Consider the following 27183-nt stretch of genomic DNA (forward strand, 5'->3'; position numbering starts at 1 on the left):
CCTATTTTATTTTGGTGAACGACTGTACATAGTGTGATTTCTATTCCTTTTATCTCCCTGTTTCTCACCTGAAAAAAGATTTTTCAAAACAACAATATTTTAATATGGTAAGATACAATACCCTGGAAATTTATAATAGCTTCAGTTATTAAGGAAAAAGGATTTTTTTCACATTTAATATTATTACAGCATATTTTAAATAATTTCTAAATGCGAAAAAAAATTTTGCTGCTTTAAGTAACAGTCTCGACCTGTTTTGTCAATTTCTGTAGTTTCCAATCTCAAAAAGTAAATCAAAGATCTTATCTGTCAGATAATTTTTGCAGTACTTTTAAACTTCATTGTAAAAAGGACATTTTTTCATCGATATCATTTCTTCTTCAAAATCACTACAATGCTCTGGAAGACGTCGATTCTAAAAACGTTTAAAAAACCTAGTTCTGCATTTCAGGTCTTGAGGAATACATTTCATTTCAACGAAAATAAACATCCCTGCCATAGTTAAAATAACGCTTGTCAAAAGATATCGTTAAATTTGTATTAAACAGAATGCAATTATGATATCGAAATCGTTGTTATTATAATTTAACGATATAGTTATTTTAGCAATCGTTATTACATAGTTCAATTGTTGCGATCAACAATAATTTAGAAAAGGGGCGGCTATGACTTTGACAGTGTCAGATTTTTCGTATCTTTCCTAACTCAGCGAATAAACGTCAAACAACTGTCACCATGAATTAATTTTAAAGCAAAAATGGTTTTTCCTTCGGAACATAAAAGATTCATCTTACTTTCGTAATGGTTTCTTCAATAACGAAGAATGGACAAACAGCGCTGTTGCCTGTTTGGCCGAGTTTCGGCAAAAATTTTCAAATTTAAATTGGAACATGTATATGCAACCAGAAATACTCCCCTGCCTTTCAGACATCTGTCGACATACGGCCAAAATGTCAAAGCCTCCTTTGATCTAAATAATTGTTGATCACAGGGTAGAATCGCACTAATTGTATTTGTTACGTATTTTCCAAAGTCAACAACCCTTCTTTGTACGCGGGAAGGCGGTACTTATTGAAATTTACCTTTGACATTTCAAGACCGGTTTTTCACTATAGTCTCATTAATTTTTTTTTTCATGTAGCAAACTCAAGGAAAACCACATAAGAAGCATAGAAAGCGGATATTTGAGTCTATCCTACTTTTGTAAACATTCGAGCTTACAGTTCCTTTCTCAAATTTCCAATTAACACATTTCAAAGTTGTGTTTTACATTTCTCTTATTTCTCTTTATGCCTCTTTGAATAATGTCTTCTTACGTTTTATTCGTTGGAAGAACTCATTGTTTGTTGATTAACAATACCCATTTAGAAATGTATCTTTCTATGAATATCAAATTGGGGGCAATTGCGTTAGACGATAATTTTTAGGTTAGCCTCACATCCAATGGATAATACACGACAGATTGTATCTGTTGTATTAACATCGTTATATCGGGTGTTTACTTAAATTTATCCATTTTAACAGCTGATATCGTCTGCTTTCTTTAGAAACCGTGTATGTCTAATTACAAAAAAAATTGTGGAAAACTTTTTTATGTTAGCTTTTTGAAGTAAAGTGCAAAAAATGTGTATAGTATTTTATCAAAACAGTTTGCTGATTGTATTATGAAAATTATTTAAATAAATTAATAATCAAAATGGGACTTACACGGTTTCTAAAGAAAGCCGACGATATGTGATCCGTAATCTATGGTGCGTTCACAATCGACTCTTTGAGGATAAATTTAAATGAACACCCGATACAAACAGCCACACCATACCTAGCATCGGTCAAGAATAAAGAAGATGAATTAAAACGATTTTAGCTAAAACTTACTTAAGTAATGGAAAAATTAGCATGATACAGCTTATCTCCAACCTCAACTAGAACTTAGAAAGGATTTCTATAAATGATAAACTCGGCTCCACACTCGATAACATATAGCTACGCTGCTTATCAAAAATTCATATTTAACTCGCAGCGGTTATTTTAGTCAGTTTTAAATGTAATATATTTTTGATGTAAATTTGTTTTAATCGTCGTTTCCGCCGCTGTTAACTCCATTTAATTCAGTTTAAAATAATAAATGGGCTTGTAAGTTATCTTCGTGTTTTATTGGAATTACAGAAATAAATTTGAAATCAGCAAAGTGAAACTGTCAGGTTTGTATCTGATTAATTATAAGCTTGCCTGACTAAGGTACAGGACCAATCAGTGACAGCGGCACGGCTTTTCCCCTAATACAATGAATACTAATCGAGCAAATCGAAATATTTTCAATGAAAGCAGTCTAAAGTGAAGGAATGTACCTTATTTTTCAGGTCGTCTGCCACAGCGAGCTCTCGAGCTCGGGTTCCGGGCCGAAAATTTCTACCCCGTAATCGTTGTTTTGTGCGATAATCTAAAGGGTTCGTAAGCACAATGGTCGTCGGTTGCTAAACCGTCGAGTGGGCATCGGTAAGCTTTCCATTAATTCTTTGGGCGATAGTGGCGGGATATTGCGGATTAGAGAAGGCTTCGATTCGGATTGTGTCGTCTTATTAATTTGGGAAGCGGAGGGCGATTTGGATGGAAGTGGAGTTGGCAGGATGCAGCAGGACAAATCGAATGAGACGGGTCGCGTATCGCGCCTCAGGAGCACGCGCTAACTGATGATGTAAAAGGTATACGATAGGTAAAATGAAAACATGCCCTGCCGGTATCTAGGAATCAGAGAAGCTGTGCACGTCCTTAGTCTGTCGAGACCCGAAAAACCCCGCAGCAAATTCAACTCACGAACAATTCCTCACTCCTTTCTGAGGAATCGCACTTCCATTTTCAAGTTTGTTTTCTCCGCTCCTGCTCCTTTATTGTTTATATATGGGCTGGCTGTACGCTAATGTTATTATTTTTCAGGCGATCCATGGAATCGATTCCGCCGACATCATGCATACCCGAATCAGACAAAGAAACTCGATTTCAGACGCGGTCCCTCGTCGTTTGCGAGATCCAATAATCCTTCCTAAAGCAATCCATCAACTCCGACCCCACTTACCTTGAATGCTCGCAGGTTGTCGACCACGCAAGCCAGAAGGGCGTCTCGGCCCACAGTCACGGTCACGTTGGGGATGGGCTCCGCAAAGCGCGGGAAGGCCTCTGGAACAACACCACTTAATTCAGGGACGTAATTTATGCACAGGAACCACACAAAACAAACAGTCCCCGACGAGACCGCACGACTCACGGCGGCGGCCAGGCCAATTACCGTTTTCGATTAAACACGCTTTTTTCCACCATAATCAACAAATGGACTATAAAATTTTATACCGGAGCCGTCAGCCTCATCAATCATTAACCTTCCACGCTTGATGCATCGAAAAAACTAGCCCTATTTCGCCGTGGCAGGCAGCACAATCGCCACCCACCCGAAACCCCTACGAAAACATCACCGGGGAAAAACCGGAACCTACAAAATTTACTTAATAGCAACCGAGGGAACGAAACCGTACTCCTCGACAAATTTAAACACAATTTTAATAGAAATCTACATTTTTTTTTCTTGACAGTCCTGTTCTTGTCATTTTTCCAACGTAAATCGCATTTCCTATTACGCGATCAATTTCAGGAAGATTTCTCTTTACACAACCTCCAAACCAAATTTGTTTTGTATCTGAAAAAATGCACCCGTCTCTACAGCTAATAAAACATACAAAGTGATGAAAAAGAAAACAAATCAAACCAGGCGTTGCAGATTATCGGTCATGTCGTAGCGGAATTCTATGCAAATAAGCGTTCAATACATAGGCGTAGACAATTTGTGGTCTCAAACGCTAGTTTACGAGTATATTAAATCATACATCATGTGGGTGCATTTTATTAAATTGTTACATTTTATAAATAAACAAGAACAACATTTTGCATTCGCAAGAATGGGTAACTTATCAGATTTATTACCAAACGCGACACCACTGGTGAAATGTCAAAGAAACGTCAGTTTTAAAGCAACGGTGTTCATGTTAACCTTGAGACGTAGGCAACCAATAGAACGGCTGTGTATAGCAAGTATACATATGTGTACGACTAAGCTAAGACAGACGTTTCGATAAAACAAAAGATGAGGTAGCACTCTTGATTATAAGCTTTGAATTCCATATTTTATCAGATCAGTCATTTATAAAATAAACAAGAGCAACATTTTACATTCGTAAGAATAGGTGATTTACCAGCTTTATTACCAAACGCGACACCACTGGTAGGCAGATTTTTCGGTGAAATGTCAAAGAAACGTCAGTTTTAAAGCAACCTTGATGATTTTAACCTTGAGAGGTAGGTAACCAATAAAACGACTGTGTATAGCAAGTATACATATGTGTACGACTAAGCTAAGACAGACGTTTCGATAAAACAAAAGATGAGGTAGCACTCTTGATTATAAGCTTCGAGTTCCATATTTTATCAGATCAGTAAAGAAACGGATAAGTGGAGTGATATAACGACGAATCGTGGTAATCTCCGATAATTAATCGTACAAGTTATTTGGCAAATTACCATTTTACATTGGGTCACGAAGATAAGAGAAACAAATATTCCTAGTGCATATATGTATGTGGTCTCGCATTCCGACTCAGCTCCACATTATTTGGAAAGCGGTTTCAGGTAGTTCTTACTGTCCGCCATTAAAAATGGCGTACCTACATGTGGGAAAGAGAATAATCTGCAAATCTCAAGATAAAGCGGCCAGGTTGTTTTAATGCGATTTATTACATTCCAAGTCTGTTTAAACCCGAAAAAGATATCCTGCGAAGAATATCTGACGGAAAATTTATCACGTTATATTGAAAAAGCAATTTGTGTTTCATTCCAAACAAGATACACCCACAGACACGAATTCAATTACAAATGAACGAAATAAAAATTTTCATCGCGTATAATCGGTTTTGATTTTTGGGATTAATTTTTTTAATGCCTACAACAATCTGCACGGTTTTGTTGAAAACGTGTGTAATAAATTCAAACGTTCATATTCACTTCTTTATGCAAGAGACAGCGATTTAATTGACCTGTATTTTTTAATTTTCAACTACTTGCCCAGTAATGGAAAAAATCTCTTGAAAATGTTGTCGTTTCCAGCAATGAAGACAATGTGCGCTGAAAGTGACATGTAAATTTATTAATTATTTTCGAAGTAATTATTCCAATAGCCTCTCGCGTATCACAGTCGAAAAAGGACAACAATCAGGGTGAAGCACTTTTGAAAAGTTTCCGAGTCGCTGAAGTAGCTCATATCGACCAGACGACACGTGGAGAAGTAGAAATATGAATGGCAAATCATCATGTTTATACGAGCAACAAAAAAATGACTGTCAAATCTGGCAGCAAAATAACAAGAGCGAAAAAGTGTAAGTGAAAAACTGCAAAAGTTTCCGTCGGGGTATTTTCCTTGGAAGATGTTCGGTTTGTTAGGCCGTGAAATTTAAAGATGTGCAAATGATGAATTTCCCGATTACATCCGCGATTGGCATATTCCTTTGTTCGCGGAAAAGGAGTCGAAAACAACAATTAAATTAAGTTCACCATTTGTTCCGGAAGTTCGTATTCAAAGACGCCTGAATCGGATAAAAATATGAATATGCTGAAGCTGCGGAACGATGATGGAAATACGGCAACATTTTCAGGCTCATGGTTTACGCACTAATAGAATGATAAGGGTCTGCGAAGCGATCCCCGCGAATCCGGACTACCGGAAAATCGGGGAGTTGGTCGAGCGCGACCATCTCGAAACGAACATCGTTTCTTGAGCTCGCCTGTGTGTTTCTTTTCCACCACTATAATCTGTTTTCTTCCATATTAAGATGTGGGACGTCGTCCGGAAACGTAGTGCTATCGAAAGCTCCCCGGAACGCTCTATTTCGACCGGAAGTTATAAACGCAAATATGGCCGGGGTCCAGAAATAGCGCCAGAGGCTGGGTAATCATTTTTATTAGTAACGGATGGGCCAGCGTCTCTGTTGACAAAGATTTTAATTGTTTTTCTCTTCTTTAAATTTGCAAATTTTAATTTTTTTGCATTATTCGTCGACGACTGCATGTAAACAGTATCCCTGTATGCGGACCCCTTCATTAAACAACAAAATTTCTGCTTTAATTACGGATACCATTATTTGACTTCATTCAAAAATTCAAATTCGCACATGAACAAGGGAAATTAATCCCATTCCCACCTTCATTAAATCTAAACCGGTGCAATAATTAAATTTAATTTGAAATGATTGGGAATCTGGCGTTACGACGCTCGCCATAATAAAACTCTATCTCGTCCCTCAATTCCGCCGCCGCCGCATTACTCGTCTAGCCATTCCTAGTCAGAAGGATATCTTATCTCCCTCCGTAAAAAAATCACTACATAAAAAGAAGGCCGTAAAAACCAAAAAAAGTTGTAAAAACCGTATTTAAAAGGCACTAGGATAGAGACTTATCTACCTATCGTCTCATATTTAATTTACGACCTTCCCTCGTATAAAAAGCCGAAGAAACCCATGCGAATATGGCCGTATTCCACGTATTGTTTTAAACTCGTTTACTAAATGAGCCTTCAAAGCCCGTAGTTTAATCTACATAATAGAGTAGTTATCAAATTAACCGAGTTTGCATTGTGGCTGTGCGGACATAACTCTTACAAAATTTACTTGGTTGCCTAATTACGCGGTTAATTGGAATAAAAATCGAGGAGTCGTTAATGGAAATTGCGGCAGGGTGATGTTGCAGGATTTTCGGATTTTTTTTCCAATATCGCTCGCTCTAAGATATGACGTTGTGCAATTTGAATGCACCACGCCTCCATCTGCAAATAACAACCCCTAACCTCGAGGTAGTAAGAGGCTTCAGTGTCTTCTGCTGGCATTACCATTTTCACGATAACTTGCCCATAATCTTTATATTACACTCTGCCGGGTATCAAGGGTTCGTTCCACTTTCGTTTAAACTATACTCCGTTGAATAGTAATAACAACGGCTTTTGGTTTTGTTGAAGCGACATCTACCTACCCTTTTACCATCCCTGGTTAAGTGATTCTACAGATACAATTTATAATTTTTAATTTTAGAATGACAAACAACTATGTAGGTACAATGGCCGGCAATAAAAACTACCCATCACTTTTCTGTCACGTCAAAATACAAATGTGTAATTAATGCTTTAATGACACTGACATTTAAATGGCTAACTTTTTTTGTCGGCCATCGTACATAAAATTTTCTCGATAATTTAGATTGCGAAATATATATTTATTTTTGGCTAGAAAGCAATAATTCTTTTGAATTTTGAATAAAATAAACATCGCTTTTTTATTATATTTTTTTTTGTTTATTTAGGACATTTCAAAGTAAAAGGGATGAAAGGAAGTATGTAGACATACGTGTACAGTGCTTACCAAGTTCGCAATACACGGTATTTCACGAGTGATAATGAGCCCGGCGGAATAGAAAATGCAACCCACAATACATTGAAACGTAAACCTGGCCATGGAGGCGATAAATATCCGGCTTTTCCTCCTGAGCTCGTGAAATACCCTGTATAAAGGAATTTTTTTGATTCATTGATTTACCACAAAATTTTCTTTGACAATCATAGCTGCTTGTCTAAAGGCTAACAACGTGACTGTCAGATTAATAGAAAAAAGCAATAGCAAAAAGATGGTTCTAATGATAAAATGCTTTATATGCTACGGGCTTTCGGATTCCTGATTACAAACATAAAAATACGATTCCAAAAAAATATTTTTTGTATCCCCACCCTTTTCTTTTTCTATCCTTTCATCCATCTTATCTCCCTTCCGTCTTCATTCGGTATTTCTCCCCGTTCCTTTCTCTCCCTCTCTCTCATTTCGCTAGATCCATTCCACATGTGCCAATGGTCTCTCTCTCTCTCTCTCTCTCTTCATAACACATTCTGCACCTTCTTTCCTCTCCGTCCTGTTGTGTCGCTTCTCGTTCCACATCTAAATCTCGCGCCATCATTTTCTTTTCTTTTACATTCTCTCTCCCCAGGTACTCCGGTATTTCCTCTGTCGTACACCTCTCACACTTCCTGTTATGTCTGTTTTCTTTGATTCTTTCCCTTCTTTCTTGATTGTCTGTGTGTGTCTTTGTCCCTTTCACTCAGGTCTACATTCATTCATCTTCTTTTTGCTGTTAATCTTTCCACTTCTTCACTGACGTACCCGTTTCGCTGATAGTATTTCTCTCTCCTTCTTCTACGTGTTTTCTTTTCTCTCTAGCATTCGGTTAGTAAGTATCCTGCACTCTTCTCTTTCGTCCATTTTGTCGTCAAACTTTGCCGCTCTCTTTCCCGCTTTCACTCTCAGCCTATTCCTCTTCCACTCTTCACTCACTATGTAACCTGGCATTTCTCTGTCTACTCCTACTAACGCTCTCAAATATTTTTCTCTCCTTGTTGCTTCCATTCCCAGATCTCTGCCCCATACATCAATATACTTTCTCTCATACATCATCATACATACATCATCATCCTCCTCCTGAAATCACCTCCCCACTGTCACTCTCCTATTCCCCCAAACACATCCCACTACCTTATTTACTTTCCTCACTATCTCTCTAATATGTGCCTTATCCGCAGCTCTTTCGTTGAATGCATAACCCAAGTATTTGAACACGTTTACTTGTTCTACTTTCCTTCCGTCCGAGTTCCCCTCATTCTCTTCGCTCTTCCTCTTTCTCTTATTGAACACCATCATCTTCGTCTTCTCAACATTCACTTCTAGCGTTTTCTTCCTGACATACTTTCCCAGGTTCTTCATCATTTCTTTGATTCCTCTTTGACTCTTTGCACAATTACCGTTCGTAAACGCCAGCCTACAAACTATCTCTCTACCTACTACACTCCCCCCCGCTTGTGCTTTCTTTCACATTTCATCCATATATCGTAAACACCAGGGGGCTAAGCGGAGAGCCCTGTCTCACTCCTTTTGTCGTCTCAAACCATTCACCGTCTTTCTCACCCACTTTCACTTTGTTTTTTGTTCCTATGCTATTTTATGCATATGTGCAAATTCTATCAACAAAATTTGAAAAAAATTACGATTGCACCAAAGCCGTCATCTTATTTAGTGCAACATTTTAAAAAGTAGTTCAGAATAGATTTTATGATAAATATTATCGCGAGTTTAAGATGTTTGAAGCTCAGATTTGTTTCGTCATACATTTTCTCATTAGTCAAGTTAAAATTCAATTTCGGCATTTTGATTTCTTTGTTAAAATACATGAATTGCGTTTTCAAATTTTGTTGTGAACGCGATAAACTTTGCCAATCACATTTCAGTCTTCAGTAGCGAAGATTTTTAAAACTTTTTGGAGATTTAAGAGTTAAATTTCAACAAACAAGTCTTCAATTAAAAATAGTGTTGCAATTACGTTCAAATGTTATATTATATTTTTTATCTGCCAGTTAGTACAGATTTTAAAGGTGAAATAACTTTAGGTTTTTTCTAATGCTGCAGTATATGTAATAACAAAACGGAATTTCTATCTGCCGCGAAGATGTACATTAATAAATTATTATCCAGTTATAAAGACTTTATTTATTAATATTACAAGTCACATTTCTATTTTGATAAAAATTAATTACTTCTGAAAAAAGAAATATATTTTCACGGAAAATAAATGGTCCAAACCTCCTTCGATAAATTCTTAAGAACGAATAATGATGGTGTCAAGATTCTTTTCCTTAAAATTATATTTTAATCGCTTTTCTGCTTTCGCTTCACAATCTGTTATTTAGAGCAAAAGCCAGTTGTGTTAAAATATTTTCGCCTCCACATTTCAGCCAGACATGTTAGGCAAAAAGTTTTATTTTAGTAAGAGCAATCAAATAAAAGAAAGTCACTGGCAAATCAGTAGGTTAGTGATGCAGAAAAATGCCAAGCAAGTGACAAATATTCGTTTTTACTCTGGTTAAATTCAGTAATACCATCGAAGTGCAGAATATCTTACTCATTAATCATCCTGTGGCTCGGACAACTTAATAACAGCTGTTAATGCATAAAGTGAAGAAGTCAGCTTGTCCTTAGCTAAACTTGGCGACTAAATTTAAGTTAATTTCCTCGAGAATTATTTTAATTCAGTGAAAATGCAATAAAGTTTTTATCGCACGACGTAGAAAAGGGTCCGCCTCCCCATCCTCGAAAGATCCTTTTCACAAATTGACTTTGTAGGTTATATCTCGTTTTGTGAAGAGCTCGATTTAAAAAAAATACAGCGCTTACTCGATCATCGTCTGGTAAACACTGTTACGTTTTCGATAGTGCCGCCCACGTGGTTCGAGTCGCGTGTGGCTGGCACGTGTCGTGGAGCAATTATCTGTGCGGAACAGTTAGAAGGACGGTACATAAATGTAACAGCGAGGCTGTAAAACGTCGCAAGCATTTTTATTTTGTGAAGGGTCGAAGGGCGGCAATGAAACATCTAATAATTAAGCCCCTTATCGAGGGCGTTGACTATCGGAAGTTCCAGTGTACTTCGAAATGGGCCGACTCGAATAGTCAATTCCAGCGTACAATAAAGACCGAAGAAAAACCGAAATTAAATTAAAGCAGTTTTAGAAGGGGGACAATGGTGATGGAGACCATTTACAAACCGTTTGGGTAAGTAAGGCTTTTTAGATGTGGCGGAGTCCATATCCGCATACAGGGTGTCTTTTAGTATGAAAGCCGTCTATTGTTATTATTATTTGTAGTGCCGTTTGCGAACGTTTTACCGATATAACTGGCGAAGCGCAATAACGTCACGATCCTGGAAAACTGTGGAAAATATAAACCGAGTAGTTGTAAGAAGGTCCCGTGCAAAGTGTTGCTCTTGGGAATTAAGGCTCGGAGTGTAAGTGAGAGCAGCACTAAAAGCCGTTTCGTCGCCATCGACGGCTGATCATAAATTAGTGCGTAAATATTTATCCTTTGAAGGTTCCGGCCAGAAACTATTCCGGTTGTCAAAGGCGAGTGCATCGACGCAACCGGCCCGACTCAAATCCTCTCGCCTGGCGTGTGTTTTTCCGGTAAATAAAGGATAAAGCGAGATTATTGTTTGGAACTGGTCGCTATCAAGCAATGTTCAATCAATGTCGAGCATTTGTCCACAGCGGGGTTAATCCGCACAGCCAACGGGGCGGGTCAGCATTGTGTATTCAATGTGCCGCCTGCATTAGACCATTTCAGTTCGCAACCTTCGCCTTAATCTCGTTTCCCTTTTTATTATACCATATAAAACCTTTATATGAAAGCAATAGCCGACTTTTTTCTTTCAAACTCATATACGTGAGACTCAGGTATTATACTTATTGTCCTACTTAACAGTTATAGTTATGATAACGACTTACCGTGATTAAATTCGCCCAGAACTGATATGCCGTTCGACTCGGTGTTCCTCACGTGCCTCCCTGCAACAACAGAACCGAATCAGAATTGCACCCTCAACACAAATATATGATATGGCCGCAAAAAACAGACCGCCCGAAAAATACACCTCCCGTCTGCAGCAAAAAAGGGGACTCGCAAAAACTATTTTGCAAAGGGGGTGTCCAGCCAAACTCTCGACTAATATTAGCATTGAAGTTGAAGCATCTCATGTTCCTCCCTTACACGACGAGTTAAACTTACTGAAGTAGGCGCATTCAGTTAATTCCTCCTGAGTTTGCTACTAAAAATAAATTACCTTGTAAACAGTCGGAAAGACTCGAAATTATCTTACTAGCCCCCATTTAATTTTAAATAAATGCTTTTTACGTAGGTACTTCGTCCCGAGTCACTCACTGTATTCAAAACGTGTCGCGACAAAAATTCCCCTAAACTTGAAAATCTTTTTTCATTACTGAGACGTGTTGCGTGAAAATATTCAACACTAGCATGCTTCTACACAGGTACTAAATCGGTCGTTTGTAAACTAGAGACACCCAACATAAAGTTTCAAAATGAATTGTACTCATTACACTGGCGCTGTTGCTGTCGTAACTTTAAAAACTTGATATGAAACTTTAATTTGAAGAAGTTATTGGGTCGAAAAGACCACCGGTGTTGCAGTCTCACTTTGTACAACAGGTCTAGAAATAATGATGCTATGAATGTCAGTTTACATCAAAACCGGAAAGTGAGTGGAAGTCTTAAATATTTTTGTGATAAAAGTCCGATTTATCATTTTGTTAATTTTGTTTAAATCACCGCACTTCTCTGTTTTTGTACACTATTTACATTTTGGTCCTTGTTGAGAGGACCGGCAAATTTTCGCGACACACGATTAAGTTGTTTTTTGAGGTTAAATCTGACGTGTTCGCCCGTCTGACGTTGAGACGTTGTAGATTGGAGAGATTTGTTTTACCGACTCCATTTCATGAGGCGACGCCATTTGAGATTGGCGGGAAATTCAAACACCTTGCTTAAAAATATACAAAATCAGTTTTCAGCCAGTAAATAAATAGCAATTTTCCAGCACTTTCGGGAACATAAATAACAGACTTCAGATTAACTTAGAACGCGCACAAAAATGAAACAGATTCTTTTCCAATTTTTATGCACTTGAGATAAATTTGATTACCACGGAGGTTAAGACACAAACAATATTCTTAAGCATCAAAGCTCGTCGCTGTGAACAAATAGAGGTAACGGGAAGAAGGAATAAACTATCAGGGAATGATTACATAACCATGTAGATGTATGAATGACTTTCCGATCGTGAAAGAGGTAAAGTTGATTATATCCTAGAAATACGTATGTAAAAATGGAAATGGGAAAATTGCTGGCATAGCAGGGCGACGACAATAACAGCCACAGTTTGAATATTCTAACAGATGGAAAATATTTTGAGAGCAAATGATAAAATTTCAATTCAAAATGTATGTCGGGTTTGTAGTCGTCTTCTAATACAATACATCATATCAAACCCTTGTTTAAGGTCTGAAATCTAGTAAAATTATTACAATAAGGGGAGAATATAAACGTAAGCTTCCATAAGATAGTACGTCGAAGACCCCGCACACAATACAATTACAAACAAACCCTATGCTTAGTTACCGAGCAGAGCTCCATAATTGGTTGTCCGCAAGTTATGCGTGGCTTTTCTAAGCGTTTATCTTCTACGTTTCGTAAACGTAGCTGTTAATTTTAAGCTCTTAAATACCTAATACTGAACTTTGAAGGCTAAGTTGAACCTGACGTTTCACGTTGAAAAAATTCATTAAGAATTTTTATATACCGAGTCCTCCCTCTAGCTTGTGGTTGGGCTTTATAATCCCGTTGAAAGCTTCAGAGATTCCATAACAAACAAAGTGACCAAGAAGTAAAAATAAAATTAAATAACTTGTTACATGGCTACGACTTGTGTTTCGATTTAAAAGTGATTTCTCTATTTCGATGGGGTTTAAAAATAATCCAATTTGACCTAATTTTCAAAGTTAGTAAACTCGCAAAAGTGGATTTGCTGAATCGGAAGAGAACGAAATTCAATTACCTTTAAAAGATCGGTATACATCTCGTATGCTGCCTTTTAACTTGTATTGTGGCTGGGGGAATAAAACCTATAGAAGAAAGCAAACAAAACTGTGGTTATCATGAAGGTCTCTAAAGATCATGTCATATTTTGTTTCATGGGAAAGGGGAATTTTGATTTTTGTAAAAATGAAAATGCACTGAGACAGGATTGATTTAGCAGCAAGAATAGATCTTGACCGAAAAGCTGTCAGATCATTATTATTTAGTTGGGTATTGAGCATTGGCAACAAACAATACGAATCGCTTGAAACGCTTGAATTTGAGATATTTTAAAACTGCAAAACACTAATGTTCTGTAATAAAAGTTGCAGTCAGCGGAAGACTTTTGTCTTTTCTCCTTGCCCTACTTTACCCTAAGTAAAATATTTAAAGCTATTTAAAATTATTCATTGATGCAAATTTTCTTTATTCAGTCGATATGTTCTTTAAGTACTCGAAAAAAATTGTAGGTAAATAAAAATTTGCTGCTGAATTTAAATCGCAAATTTTCCTCGAACAATTGGACGGTGAATTTTTGTTCACTTTTTTAATAAGGGATATGTAAATAACATGGAAAAGTTTTTAATTAATGTGGTAACACCTCGTTCAAGAATTGAAGTTTGAAATTTGTTCGGCACAAAGAAGATGAAAAAAAAAATTAAATTGGACTTGTCTTGGTTACTCTTCCTTGCTAAGGTTATTGAGCAATCATTAAAATTCATAAACAAGCAAGTAAAATGTTGAAGAGAAAAGCGTTTAACTGGCTTACTACATTCTGTTCCCTGTTTTATTTCCTTAATTTTCTCCAACTCTGGGCTGTATGGAGAAAAACAAAATTCATTTGAATTTTAAAACGACTTCTTCGGGCTCGGTATACGACATTTTTTAAGGCAACTTTAATTTCATTTAAATAACTTAAAGCTACATTTGAATAATTTTCGACGATATTTGGCAGCGGTCGCGCTTCGCACCTCACAACAGGTAAATTTGCCCGGCGCATCCACCATTTTGGCAAATTCCTATTCGTTGTTTAAACATTTCTTCGGGGCAGTTTTTTAAGCTTAAATATTTAAAATCAACCGCAGAGTAATCGGAGTGTCAATTCTCTATTGCTGTTCATTACGAAAAAACCAAATTAATGATGAACCGATTTCCAAGATGCTTGACATGTGGACGTTTAGTTTTAGAGAGTTGTAATTGATAATGATGAAACGCAAGGTGTGTAACGTAAAGAGATATCTTGTGTGGGTTGGAAATGGAACTTCCACAATGAGAATGATCATGGTACGAATTCACGTAAACAAAAACACCGTGAAGCGTCTCTGGAAGCCATTAATTTCACTTTTGCAATAATTACGCTTAAGAGCTTGAAAGTTACATCCATAAATTAACCGCAGAAGTAGGTCTAAGAAGTTGGTGGTTACAATTAGAAATTGTGGGGTAGAAGTGTGTCCGTGTGTGCGAGATTTCGTTTGGTGTAGTTCGAGCGAAACTTGAGGAATATTTTCAGCATCAAGCAGCAGTTTTGGCATTGTTGTCGTAATAAGGTAAGTAAATAGTTTAATTGGTAGGCTGTTTTAAGCCGTGAAAGATAGGCATAAAGCCACGAGTAGATAATATGATTAGACGAAGTGGAACATAATTAGAGACGTGAGTACGCAATAAGACATCCCCTCCAATTTGGAAGTTGGAATTTGAGGGTAGGTATGTGTTATCGACCGCGACCCAGCAACTTTAATCTTTGATTCGGGAACACTTAATTTGCGTCCGAGCTTCGGAGCGAGCTTTTTATGTCGGGAGAGGGGCGAGGGGTTGCGACTGGACGTATTCGGTTGATGTTGTCAGCAACTGCTGCATACAACTCCGTCCTTATCGAGTCCATCAGCACCCTCGCGGATCGAACAAAATTCTTGTTATAAAAACCTCCACCCCCGTCAGACGGAGCGGAGATATCACGCCGGTTTGCTGTTATCAGCAACGCAGCAATTTGAAACCAAGCCAAATGTTTCTCTCTAGCTTTCGATCCCCGGAACTATAAAGCAACCCATCGGAGGGCGACGTCGACGCTTTGACGAAATTAACAAATGAATCCGAACTGCCATAAACAACTCGTTTTTATTAAACATCCAACAGCGAAGCCAACAATAAAACACTTGTGTGAAATATCGCCGTCTTACCGAGAATGTTACGGTTTGCCGGGCCCCGAAACAATCTCGGACTGAAACTTTTAATTGCACAACCGATAAAGGCCAGATTTACAACCACCCCTGTTTCCATTACTTAAACTCAAATGCCAATTATATGGGGTCGTGCCGATTTTTGAAGCGAGCACATTCAGCTCTCCCCGTAGGTGAAATTTTAGCCGAAGCATTTTAGCAAAAATTATCTGTTTGTGAACAGCTTTTCCCTCAACATCAAACGGGATATGTGAGAATTTACTGGTATTTCACGCCCCTCTGCTTTAACAACGTGCTCCAAGCTGTTGGGTGCTGTTTTTTTATTATGTTCCAAAAATCGAAATATTGTCGCTTAGAAAAACACGTTTTCCAAATACAAACACCATTCAATCGCGCACAATGAAAATAAATATTTTTAATAAAAACGCGAAATAATCGTTTTCGCCAAATTTCATAAATTTATAATACCAAAACTGAATAAAGCTTCAAAATTAATTTTAACATTTTAGTTTGTCGGCGTAAAGTTTTAATGATGGATTTTAATTGGCATCGAAACGAAACAAAGCCGTAAATCATTCGATAAAAAAACATTGACCAATTTCAAAAATGCTGAATAATCCGTGGCATAATTATTTAACGCAGTCGCTTTTGGTTTTCAACTCTTTTAAAGTCTATTAGCGTGCAACAACATATACAGAACTGGTATATGCGCTATTGGTATTTTTTTTTGTGATCTATCAGGAACAATACACAAAAAGATTTGTATCATATGCAGCCTCCATTTACTCAAGGATTACTTAAAAGAAAAATGAGGTATTCCGCTACATTCTCAAGTGAATCAGTAGAAGCTTTACGTGCTTTATGTAACAAAATACTGTAGTTGTTGAAAACTCTTATTTGCAAATTTGTGCTTTGATATCCATTTCATATCTATTTCAAAAGAAACGCAAACGTACAAATAATAATACTTTTCACAGTAAAGCAAAACCGGAAAAACGCATTAAATTTTACAATGGCTAACTTCACCTTTTAAAAATGATGCGACTTATTTTCGAATAAGATCTACATATTAAATAGTATCGGGTGGGTGTTCATTTAAATTTATACAAAGTACGCGTTGAAGGATCGATTGTGAACACACCACGAATACAGATCACGGATCAGCTGTTTAAATCTAACCTCACTTATTGCGTTGTTTGTATTTTTACTGTGCAAACTGACGAGTGGTACGTTCACGACCGACTCTTCAAAGCCAACTTTGAGGATAAAAGGGCGGCGGTTGACAAGGTAGACAAAGAGAAAATATTTGAGTGTATGAGTGAGAGAGGAAGGGAGAGAGAGAGAGAGAGAGAGAGGAATAAGCGAATGGCTGGTACAGAAGATTGAGGAGATATAGGGAAGAACAATAAACAAAGTGAAAAAATGATGAAGAACCTGGGAAAGATGTGGGGAAAAAAAAGCTGGAAGTGATTGTTGAGAAGACCAAAATGATGGTGTTGGTGGAGAAAGAGAAAGAGTGAAGAGAACGAGTAGAACTGGGAAGGAAGGAAAATAGAACGAGTAAACGAGTTCAAATACTTGGGTTACAAATTCAACGAAAGAACTACGGATAAGGCACATATCAGAAAGATATTGAGGAAAGCAAACAAGGTAGTGGGATGTGTGGGGGCAATAGGAGAGAGAAAGTGGGAAGATGATTTCAGGAGGAGAAGGATGATGTTTGAAAGCATGATAAAGAGTATATTGATGTACGGGGCAGAGATCTGGGGATGAAAGGAACAAGAAGAGGGAGAAAGAGTGCAAGAAAAATATTTAAGAGGGGTGCTAGGAGTAGACAGAGAAACGCCAGAAAAGAAGAGTGCAAGATACTAACCGAATGCTGAAGAGAAAAGAAAAAGACGGAGAAGAAGGGAGAGAGAGAAATTCTAACAGAGAAATGGGTATGTCACTGAAGAGGTGGAAAGATTAAGAGCAAAAGGAAGACGGATGAATGTAGAGCTGAGTGAAAGAGACAAAGTCACAGACAAGCAAGAAAGAAGGGAAAGAATCAAAGAATCCAGATACAACAGAAGAATGAGAGATGTATCACAGAGGAAATTCCGGAGTACCTGGGGAGAGAGAGTGCAAGAGAAAGAAAAATGATGGCGAGATTTAGATGTGGAAACGAGGAGAGAGAAAACAGGTATTGGACGGAAGGAGAGCAAAGAGAGAGAGGGAGAGAAAGGAACGGGGAGAAATACTGAATGAAGACGGGAGATAAGATGGATGACAGAGAAATGGAAGAGGAGGGAAAGGATAGAAAAAGAAAGGGGCGGGGGATAGGAAAAAACTATCTATTAATTCTTAGAATTGTATTTTTATGTTTGTAATCAGGAATCCGAAAGCCTGGAGGGCAAATAAAGCAATATTCATCACTTCATCAGCATCACGCTTTCTCCATAGATGAGTGTTATTCTGTTACATTTCATGAATAACAAGTCAAATCGATTGGTATTAAACAATGAATTGAAACCCTCGATGTCCATTTGCACCCGTGTTATCCATCATGGACAAATTACAAGAAAGCTGGCAACTGAACACAGTTGGTATTGCGTTAATAAGCGGTTACTAACCCCACTATTTACTCTTTCGTTCCAATTCGGATTGGTTGATGATGTTGTGATAGTGCGGTAAACACTATACACCAGTGGGACTTACGGTAATGTGGTATTTCAACCGCAACACTGTGGCACAGACAATTGCAAGAAAATTGATCACGATAGAATTTAATTGCGTTAACTTGGTTACGCAGTGCTCGTTCGTAGCCATAATCGAGACAGATATTTATTTGTCATTTAAATCTCGTCAGTTGCAAGGGGAACTCGTGTTCATTAACGCAGCCATTAGCGCAGATTAAAAACATGTTTGTTATTGATTTAAGTGAACACGAAATTGTCTCAGTATTTGCGGACTTCATAATTACTACGTACAAAAGTACGAGAGTTCAGTGCAAAGAATAATTTCCGTAAAACTGAAGCCAAGAAACGATTCAAGAAAATCGAGATAAAGCAAACCTTGCTATTGAAGCAACCGTACAAGTAGCGTTAATTAAGACATGCACACCATTAATGTTACACATATGGTGTACCTACGAAAACAAGGTTGCTCATGTTTGTTAAATAATGTGAAAATTAGAAAAGTCGACATTCTGTTTCAATGTTACGAGTAATAAGAGAGATGTACAGTGTTAATGAATATTGTTCCAAAACAAAAACAAAAAAATGTAAAGTTCAAGTTGTGCCATTTGGAATTTATTTTTTTTTGTGTAAATTTACTCCTAAGAACAATAACCCCATAGTATTACTTTTTTTCTAATAATGTTTACTAAAATTAGTGGAATGTTAATTGCTAAGATTTTCGAGTGTGAATCGTTTCTTGGGAGAGGAAGTTGCTAAAGTTATAATCATTGTCAAGAAGTTTGCTTCCAAGGAAGATTAACTTACTGTTACTTGCTAAACAATCTAGATCGATTGTTTATATTTTGTAATACATTGCGAAGTGTAAATATTTAAAAAAAAAAACGCTGCTGAAATGCATATTTGAGAGATGAAATCACCCCATAAAAATGGTATTTTTCGTATTTCGTTTATATATCGAAAACTAAAAGAGATGTCGAAAAAGTTTCAATAGTAAAAGTTTTCGCTATTCCATGCTCTACAATGGCGAAAAGTGTAAACTTTGATAACCCCATGAGTGAAAAAAGAGACTTTATGCATGATTTCTATACAATAGTCTACGACTTCTGCAACTGTCTCCAATTAGAATAACAATCAACATCAAAACACAAATAAATTTGACATTTCTAAAGCCGTGATAGCGAGACAACTTCAAATGTATTCAATGCACCCTTATGTTTCCACTATTTCAGTGCATTTATTTGCATAACGTCAAAATGAAATAATGAGGCTACGGCACTTTCTTACCTTTTTACTTTTTCCAGCATTAAGACCATAAACAGATGTTTCATGCACTAAAAATAGGGAATTATAGCACAGAATTTTTAACGATCATTGTTCTGATACATTTTTTTGTTTAATTAATTAATTTATTATTTCAACAAATTTTACATGTTACTTCCTCTTTCGTTTAGTACATTTTTAAAGTGAGAAAAAAAATTAAATGTATACACAAAATGCTGGAAGCATAGAAAAAAATTTTACTTTTCGTTTCCCATCTACACATTCTTGTAGAACGTGGAAACACTGGAACTTGTTTGTTCCCCTTTAATTTTAGATATATAAACAAAAAATAAACATCAAAACCCCGATTTTGATGGTGGGGTTTCAACCCCTAAATATGCATAAGTATTATCAGTAATGAATCTGTCAAAATTTATACTTTGATAAATTAAGAATTTTAATTTTTAAAAATAATTTCAACGAAATATTTTAAATACCGTTCATTTGCGACGGAAATGCTGGTAAGTTGTAAATTTTATTGTTGCTTTGTTCACAAGAGTGGCACCACACTCCTCAAGTGAAATCTGCCAACCTTTCTTTGAAAATGCAGGTACGCGTCCGGGGCAAAACATAGCCCAAGGGGAACAAGTGTTCAGGGGAAAAGAAGCGTTGCAATAAATTTATTGTAATTACATGTTCAACAATTTGGGTGGTCCAGTTAAAATCAGGGGATAATTGAATTAATGAATTTGATGTTAGCAGGTTTCAAATTGAGAGAACAACAAAATTAATGTTCATTAGGTTAATTTACTTTTTTAGCATTCTCAAATTTGTGGCATATTTGTAATTAAAGGGCGAGAATTGCAAATTAAAAACAGAGCGCTTTATCGTAGAAAATAACTAGAATCGTTTGCACTTTTAGTTAGAAAAGTAACAAAGCAAAGTAGAAAGGTAGAAAACACAGAGGACCGGGTAACGGTAAAGCCAGGTAGTCGTAGAAATCAGAGGTGTGAGTGAGAGAGAGAGAATGAAATTTACGAAGTAATTATTAATTAGAACGGTTTTGGGGAATCAAACCAATGTAGAACAATTTTTAGAAGTAGCAGAACAACGGGACTTAGTTGTAGGAAATGGCACTTGCGTAACAGCGTTTCAAGCCCAGTTTAGGTTTCAAAATAAGGTTAATTTGTTCCATTTTAATTATGGTTGTTTCATTTTAATTATGTTTGTTTCATTTTAATTATGTTTGTTGCATTTTAATTATGTTTGTTTCATTTAAATTCTGTTTAATTCTTGGTGCTGATTTTTATTATTGTATAGAGTCGGTAATTCAGTGTTCCTGTTTAATTCTATTTGTCCCATTTTTAATTGTGTTTGTTTCTTGATGTTGAGGTTTATTATTGTATAGAGTCAGTAATTTAGTGTTCTTTTTCAGAGTTCTAATTCAACAACAAATTATGTACATTCGGTCTGGTCCTAACAAAAGTCTAAATTTAAACATTTAAAATAATGGTGGAAAAACGGAAACTGTAATTTCAAAAGTTCTAGAGATTTAGAAAAGGCGTCGCGATCGGCGTAAAGTAGAACCGAGCTGATTGGTCACTTTGGTCAAGTAGGGGTTGCGAAAGTGGGGTGCGCCAGAAATGATAAAACCGATTGCGGAACGGGAAAGAGGGCTTTTTTGATTCACTCGGGGTTTGATCTCCAAAGTAGCCGGAGGTACGTTCAGTACTTCCAGCAGCCATTTTGTGACCACGTTCTTTACATTCACAAGGTAAATTATTTCTCTAATTCTTGTACATTATTTGTAGTTGCGATTTAATTAGTCAAACAGCATTTAGTTCTTTATCGTTCTAAAGTAAAGATTATATTATTTTCTTTGAGCTTTTGATGACCACGTGACTCTTTAGAATCTTATATTAATTTCTCTATCGCGAAGTATGTGATCTTCTTGCATTTACCGATTGGGCAAACGTGCTCTTGTCAAGGGGAACCAGTATGCAATTATTATAAAACACTTCCATTCATTATTTATGTCTTGGATTCTCGAGTTCGGGAAGCTACCGCCAGTGTCCGTCGCACTCAATAAGCTGTGGTCCGGCGTAAGAGCACAAAATTAGCCGCGTCACCCCAAAAGGGGGCCAGCGACCAAACTAGGCCAGCTGACACGTGAAGAGAGGTACCCTTTGGCCCTGTTAGAACCTTTTTCCCTTTTATTTTCGACCACCGGAGTAGACCGGGGTGATCTATGAGATTCCAGGGCATCGCGTCGGGCTCAGTTTAATTGGGGAAATAATTCAAATCTAAATCGGATCACATAGTTCGCATCTCAAACTCATATAATGCTGTTCGTGCCATAAACTCCTTTATTTGCCCAGCTTAGTCATTTATTCATGAGTCAGATCTCAATTCGTGGGCCGAGAGTCAAATTTCATTGGGTCAAATTTCCACCAACTTCTGTTATTAAATTCATTTATTTATTTCTATAATTTGTTGGGACCAAACACCACCACACTTGATTATTTGTTAAATAAAATTTAAGTGAAGTGTGCTCAATCGTTTTAATTCTATTTGGAAAAACCTTCCGAAGGTACGGCCTCTCGTTAGAACCTAATTAAACAAAATGAAAAATAAAACACAACGTAGGATCCATAAATATTTCTTTCTCATTATTTTTGTTTCGTATATTTCCGCAAAAATAACATCCGAGGGAATGCGGCAACCAACAATACACCAAATGAGGGAGAGAAAAAAAATCATCGAGGAAAAGTCAAGGAAGTCGAAAGGTTACAGTATGAACTAGAAAAATATGACTCAGAAGATACAGCAAAGTAATCTTCTTTGTTATTTAGGTACTCCTATGATATCCAGAATATTACACACTAGCATTTAAACTTTTATTCTGGCAGACCAGTTGTACTAAAATCAAGACAGAGATCTGCAGCAAATAAAAATATTCCATATATACAGGCCGGTCTCGAATTCTACCTGTTCTCAAAAAGTGGAGAGTTAAAAACACAAACGTTATCTAAAATTCAATGGTTGAAAAGCAATGATATTTTTTTTAAGCAAAAGATAGACGCAAAAACATTCCTATGATGTAAATCGATAATTTTTGACGTTCCAAAATTTGGCATTCTTTGATAAAACTATTTCCCTCTGTTTATCCTCCACCATTTTCATATACTGTGGTTTCTCTCTGAAGAAGCTCGTGATTAGACAAACGATTCGTCAAATTTTCATTTTCTTTTTTGCAACACTGTTTACACTCGAAAATCTATTAACATTAATTTATTAGCTCCAGTCCTGGAAGTTTTCAAAAATAAAATCACCTGAAGTTTAATTTAAGAGCACAATTTACAATAAAAAGGATAATTACATATTATTATCAATTATTTCCGCAAATGAGAATAATGTTACTCAACAGCGAGTCCCTACACATCTTGTAAAAGACTGCAGCACTCAGAATGATTTACAAAATATGAAACTCCAGAAGCATAGCTAAGTATAGTTTTCCCATTTATAATTTGGTTTTACTACCAGCCTTGTTGTCAGGGAGTTAAATACCCCGACAATAGGCAACTACCGCCATAAATCCTAGGACTGTAAAAGAAGGTCTGTTGTCTGACCAGTTTACAATATCTTCACTATTGCCAAAACCACAACCCCAGCCCCTAATAATTGCAATTGCACTGCCATAAAACCAAATTATAAATGGGAAAACTATACAGATCTAGCTTCATTAGGTACCATCACTAAAATCTGTCAAAGATAAGGTTTCAGTGACCTGTTGTTTTTGAGTCGGGAAGCTATAAATTTGATTGGTTCTCAGAGCGTCAGACGCTCTTCCCGACTCAGAAACAATACGTCACTGAAACCTTATCTTTGACAGACTTTAGTAACAAATACACTAAATACTTAGAACTTATCTCTTGTTTCTTCGTTGTCATTTATTTATACAGTAACAAATCTCACTTAAACATCTTGTTATTAATAGTTATTTTTATATTAAGTGCGCGAAGAGAGTGTTTTTTGTGCATGAAAAGGTCTTTTACGCCGAGACGAAGGTCGAGGCAGTATAAGCCTTTGAATGCACAAAAACATCTTCGCGTACGAAATATAAACAATATTTTTTCTATAATTGATTCAAAAAATTGAAATTAAAAATTCAAATTTTTGAAGGAACTCTGAAGTTTCAATGCAGTGACCATGTTGCTAGGTAACTAATAAAAAACAGTGCGTGAAATGAAAAACAGAAATAGTCGTATGCGTGAAATTGCATTTCACACACTGTTTTGTATGGTTTCTATGGTTTCGATCTTACTAACAATGTAAAAAAAAAGACACGTAAGAAAATGACCCACTTCATGCACAGATAACTATGCGTGAATTTCAATTTTTTGAATCAATTATATAAAAACATATTTTTGCTATATAGGACAAATTACTAATCTACGAAACACGTTCATCATTTATTTGGGTACCCTTGGATATTTGCTTCGAGAATAGGTATCGTTAGTTATCCTAATTTTAATGTTAAACATTGCAAAGAAAGAAAGAAAACAGAAAAAATTTTGTTTATAAATTTTAGGTTAGCTGTCAACATGCTCTAAGAACAACTGTCAATTTAAACTTTAAAAAAGCAAAACAATTGAAGGTTTCCAACGCCTTGCCAGCTCAGGATTTCATTTGATCGCCCGATATTAATAATACAACATCTTTCCCCAAAGGTCTGTAACATTTTTTTAAATATGCCATCGAAGACCGAGATAATTATCTTAGTTACTAGACTTCGCAAACTTTATAGTTACAAAATAAACCACATGCCAAGTTTATAAGTGGTAATAGCTAAGGTTTCAGGTAACCTGGTTGCAAAACTTAATTGAAACTAACTGCAAACAGAAAGCGAAAAAGGTACTGGCTACTGGAACTGCGAGCCACTACCAACAAGAAATTACAAGAAATAATTACTGCCTTGCATACACACTTTTTAAATAATTTGTCGTTTACAGTGAGATGGGTTTAATTTGCTTCGTATTTTAAATTACCACCAATGGCTGGTTTGTGTAATACGAGTATATAAATGACATGCATGAATGGGAATGAAGTATTTTAATATAAATTAGTTGATTATCAGTAACTTTAGGTAGGACATCTCAATAGAGATCACACGTCTTCGATGGTGGCAAATTTTCAGTTGACGCTCTTGCTCCTTCACGAACTTCGGACGAAGCACATTCTAATTCAGAATCTGGCATGATGGACAGTTCTTTTTTGGAATTGTTTGATACATTTTTCAAACTTATAGACTACGTCCACTGATACGGGGTGATCAAGAAGGACTGTTTAAGTTGGTGACACTGGATCGTATTTTAAATCATATGACAGGAGTAACTTCCGGTTGTTGGTGGCTTGTCGTTATTAATGCTATACCTATATCAGATATTTGTCAAATAAACCAACAAAACATATCCAGTTGCAGTGTTATAAGAAACCCAATTAAAAAATGTTCTTAATTGTATTGCCAACTTAAAGAGTCCTTCTTGATCACCCGGTAGAATTGAGTTTTTTAAATATCCTTAGATAACAAAATCCCCAAACCATAACATTGAAATATTAACAAAGTACCATAGATTATGTTGGTAATATCTTGAAACTTTGGCGCCACTGATTCTCATTGGTTGTTATGAAACCCAGGCGAAAAATAAATTATATGACATTTCAAATTTGAAACTGTCAGTGCTGTCAAGTGGTTTAAGCATTTAGATTTGCGATCTTTCACCTTTAGAGCTTTGGTTTGCGTTTCTCTGGTTTTAAAAAGTATTTATTTTGATCGTGTTAAGATTTTTTGTAGATTTTTTTGAATTTGTGAAGTGAGTGAGTGCTCAAGAATCTAGCATAATGAACACTTTAAGTGACATTACAAACATCGAAAATGATACAGAGGTAATTTTTGTTCATGCATTAAATATTAATCAATTGTTTGTGTTTAGCTATTTCCGAAAAAAGCTGGATATTTTAATTTCAGTAGCCAGCTTTTTTCAAAAATTGGAAAATGTATTGTGGGTACAATTTTTAATTCCGTCGGGCACATTATCACTCGTGAAATACCCTGTATTAATAAAACTTAATATATTACTCCTACTATACTGAAGTTTTCTTTCGTCTTTCCAAATTGCAAACATGCAGAATAATAATAAAACATCACGTAAACCTGCTCTTTCCATTTTTTTTAATTTCGCGCCGGATCTATTTGTTGTAGCGTTGAGTGAACATTTTTAGTAACATTTATGTCAAGCAATCTATGAATGGACAGAGTATACAGACGATTTTAACATTTCAAATACTTCCTAAAATATTGTTTTCTAATTTCAAGTGAAGCTGCAATTTCGGTATTCCTTTGAAAAAAAAAAGATCTATTAATCAGCAGCCTCATCACACAAAGCCTCATTTCTGCTCCTAATAATACAGGGTGAGCAACAATAACTGTTACAGTTGGCAAAAAAAAATTTTACATAAAATTTTCAAGACTGTGAATTGTACCTATTTCGGTTTGTTTTATTGACAATATTGACACCTGGTATACATTTCAAATTTAAACGTCTTGGTTTTTGTAATCTTTTATTAATAAAATGGTTTTCTCGTTGGAACATGACATAAAAGTCACCAAAAATCACCAGAATTTATTGCCAACTCAATCAGTACTTGTTGCTCACACGGTATAATCTACTGTTATTCAACATAATCACCCAAAAAGAAATCGTTTTCTTGGTCAGCAAACCAGGTGTCTAGAGCACCGATCATCGCCTCGTTTGACGTAATCTTCGTCTCCTTCAGACTTCCTTGAGTTGAACAAAATCAGAAGAATATATTGGATGGTCGACACTTTTAAAACCGATCTCATTGATCTCTTGTGGGGCAACAGGTGACTTGGGAGCAGGTGCTTACACCTTTAGAAAGTTTTCCGAGACGTGTTTCCACAATTTTGGCTTGAAGTTTTGTTAACAAAAAACAATAATATTCTGTCGTGATCGATTTTCCTTGCTGCACGTAATCAGTGTAAATTGCCCTATCTTTAATCCACAAAACGGAGGCGAGAACTTTTCCGACAGACCTTCTGGACGCGGAATTCTTCGAATGAAAACCAACATGCTTTTTCTCTTTTGATATTGCTTTGGTCTTGGCCATAATAATGAACCCAAGTTTTGTCCATTATACGAGTAAATACGAGTATATTATCCAACTATCTTCAAATTGGTTGAAAATAAATATGTATCTGGATATTGTCACCTTGATTTGGTGTTGATCAACATTTAGGCATTTGGATATCTATTTCATTGATAATAATCATAATCAAATCTATTTTTGACCAATTCTCGATCTTCCAAAATTATCTCATGGACTATTGTCCAATAATATATTTATAAACTTTTACGCCATACAGACGTTTTCTTTTGTTGATGCAGAAATCGGATTTCTCACGATCTTACTTCTGGTGATGTTTAATGTTTTTTATCCCAC

At 36.3% G+C, this 27183-nt stretch overlaps 1 protein-coding gene across 4 annotated transcripts in view; it reads right to left on the minus strand.

The window, feature by feature from the left end:
* LOC138134788 (neurotrimin-like) overlaps positions 1-27183 on the minus strand; it is a 62262-nt gene that overhangs the window by 24229 nt on the left and 10850 nt on the right. For 3 of the 4 annotated variants that reach the window (XM_069053279.1, XM_069053278.1, XM_069053281.1), the window contains exons 2-3: positions 11405-11464; positions 3074-3174 (exon numbers count right to left, since the gene is read on the minus strand). In XM_069053279.1, the coding sequence (XP_068909380.1) occupies positions 3074-3174; positions 11405-11464 (161 nt within the window). Of the gene's footprint in view, positions 1-3073; positions 3175-11404; positions 11465-11739; positions 11830-27183 lie in introns of those variants that run through there. The other variant, XM_069053280.1, reaches the window with a different exon arrangement.

The sequence above is a fragment of the Tenebrio molitor genome, chromosome 7 (genome assembly GCF_963966145.1).
Source record: "Tenebrio molitor chromosome 7, icTenMoli1.1, whole genome shotgun sequence".
NCBI lineage: Eukaryota > Metazoa > Arthropoda > Insecta > Coleoptera > Tenebrionidae > Tenebrio > Tenebrio molitor.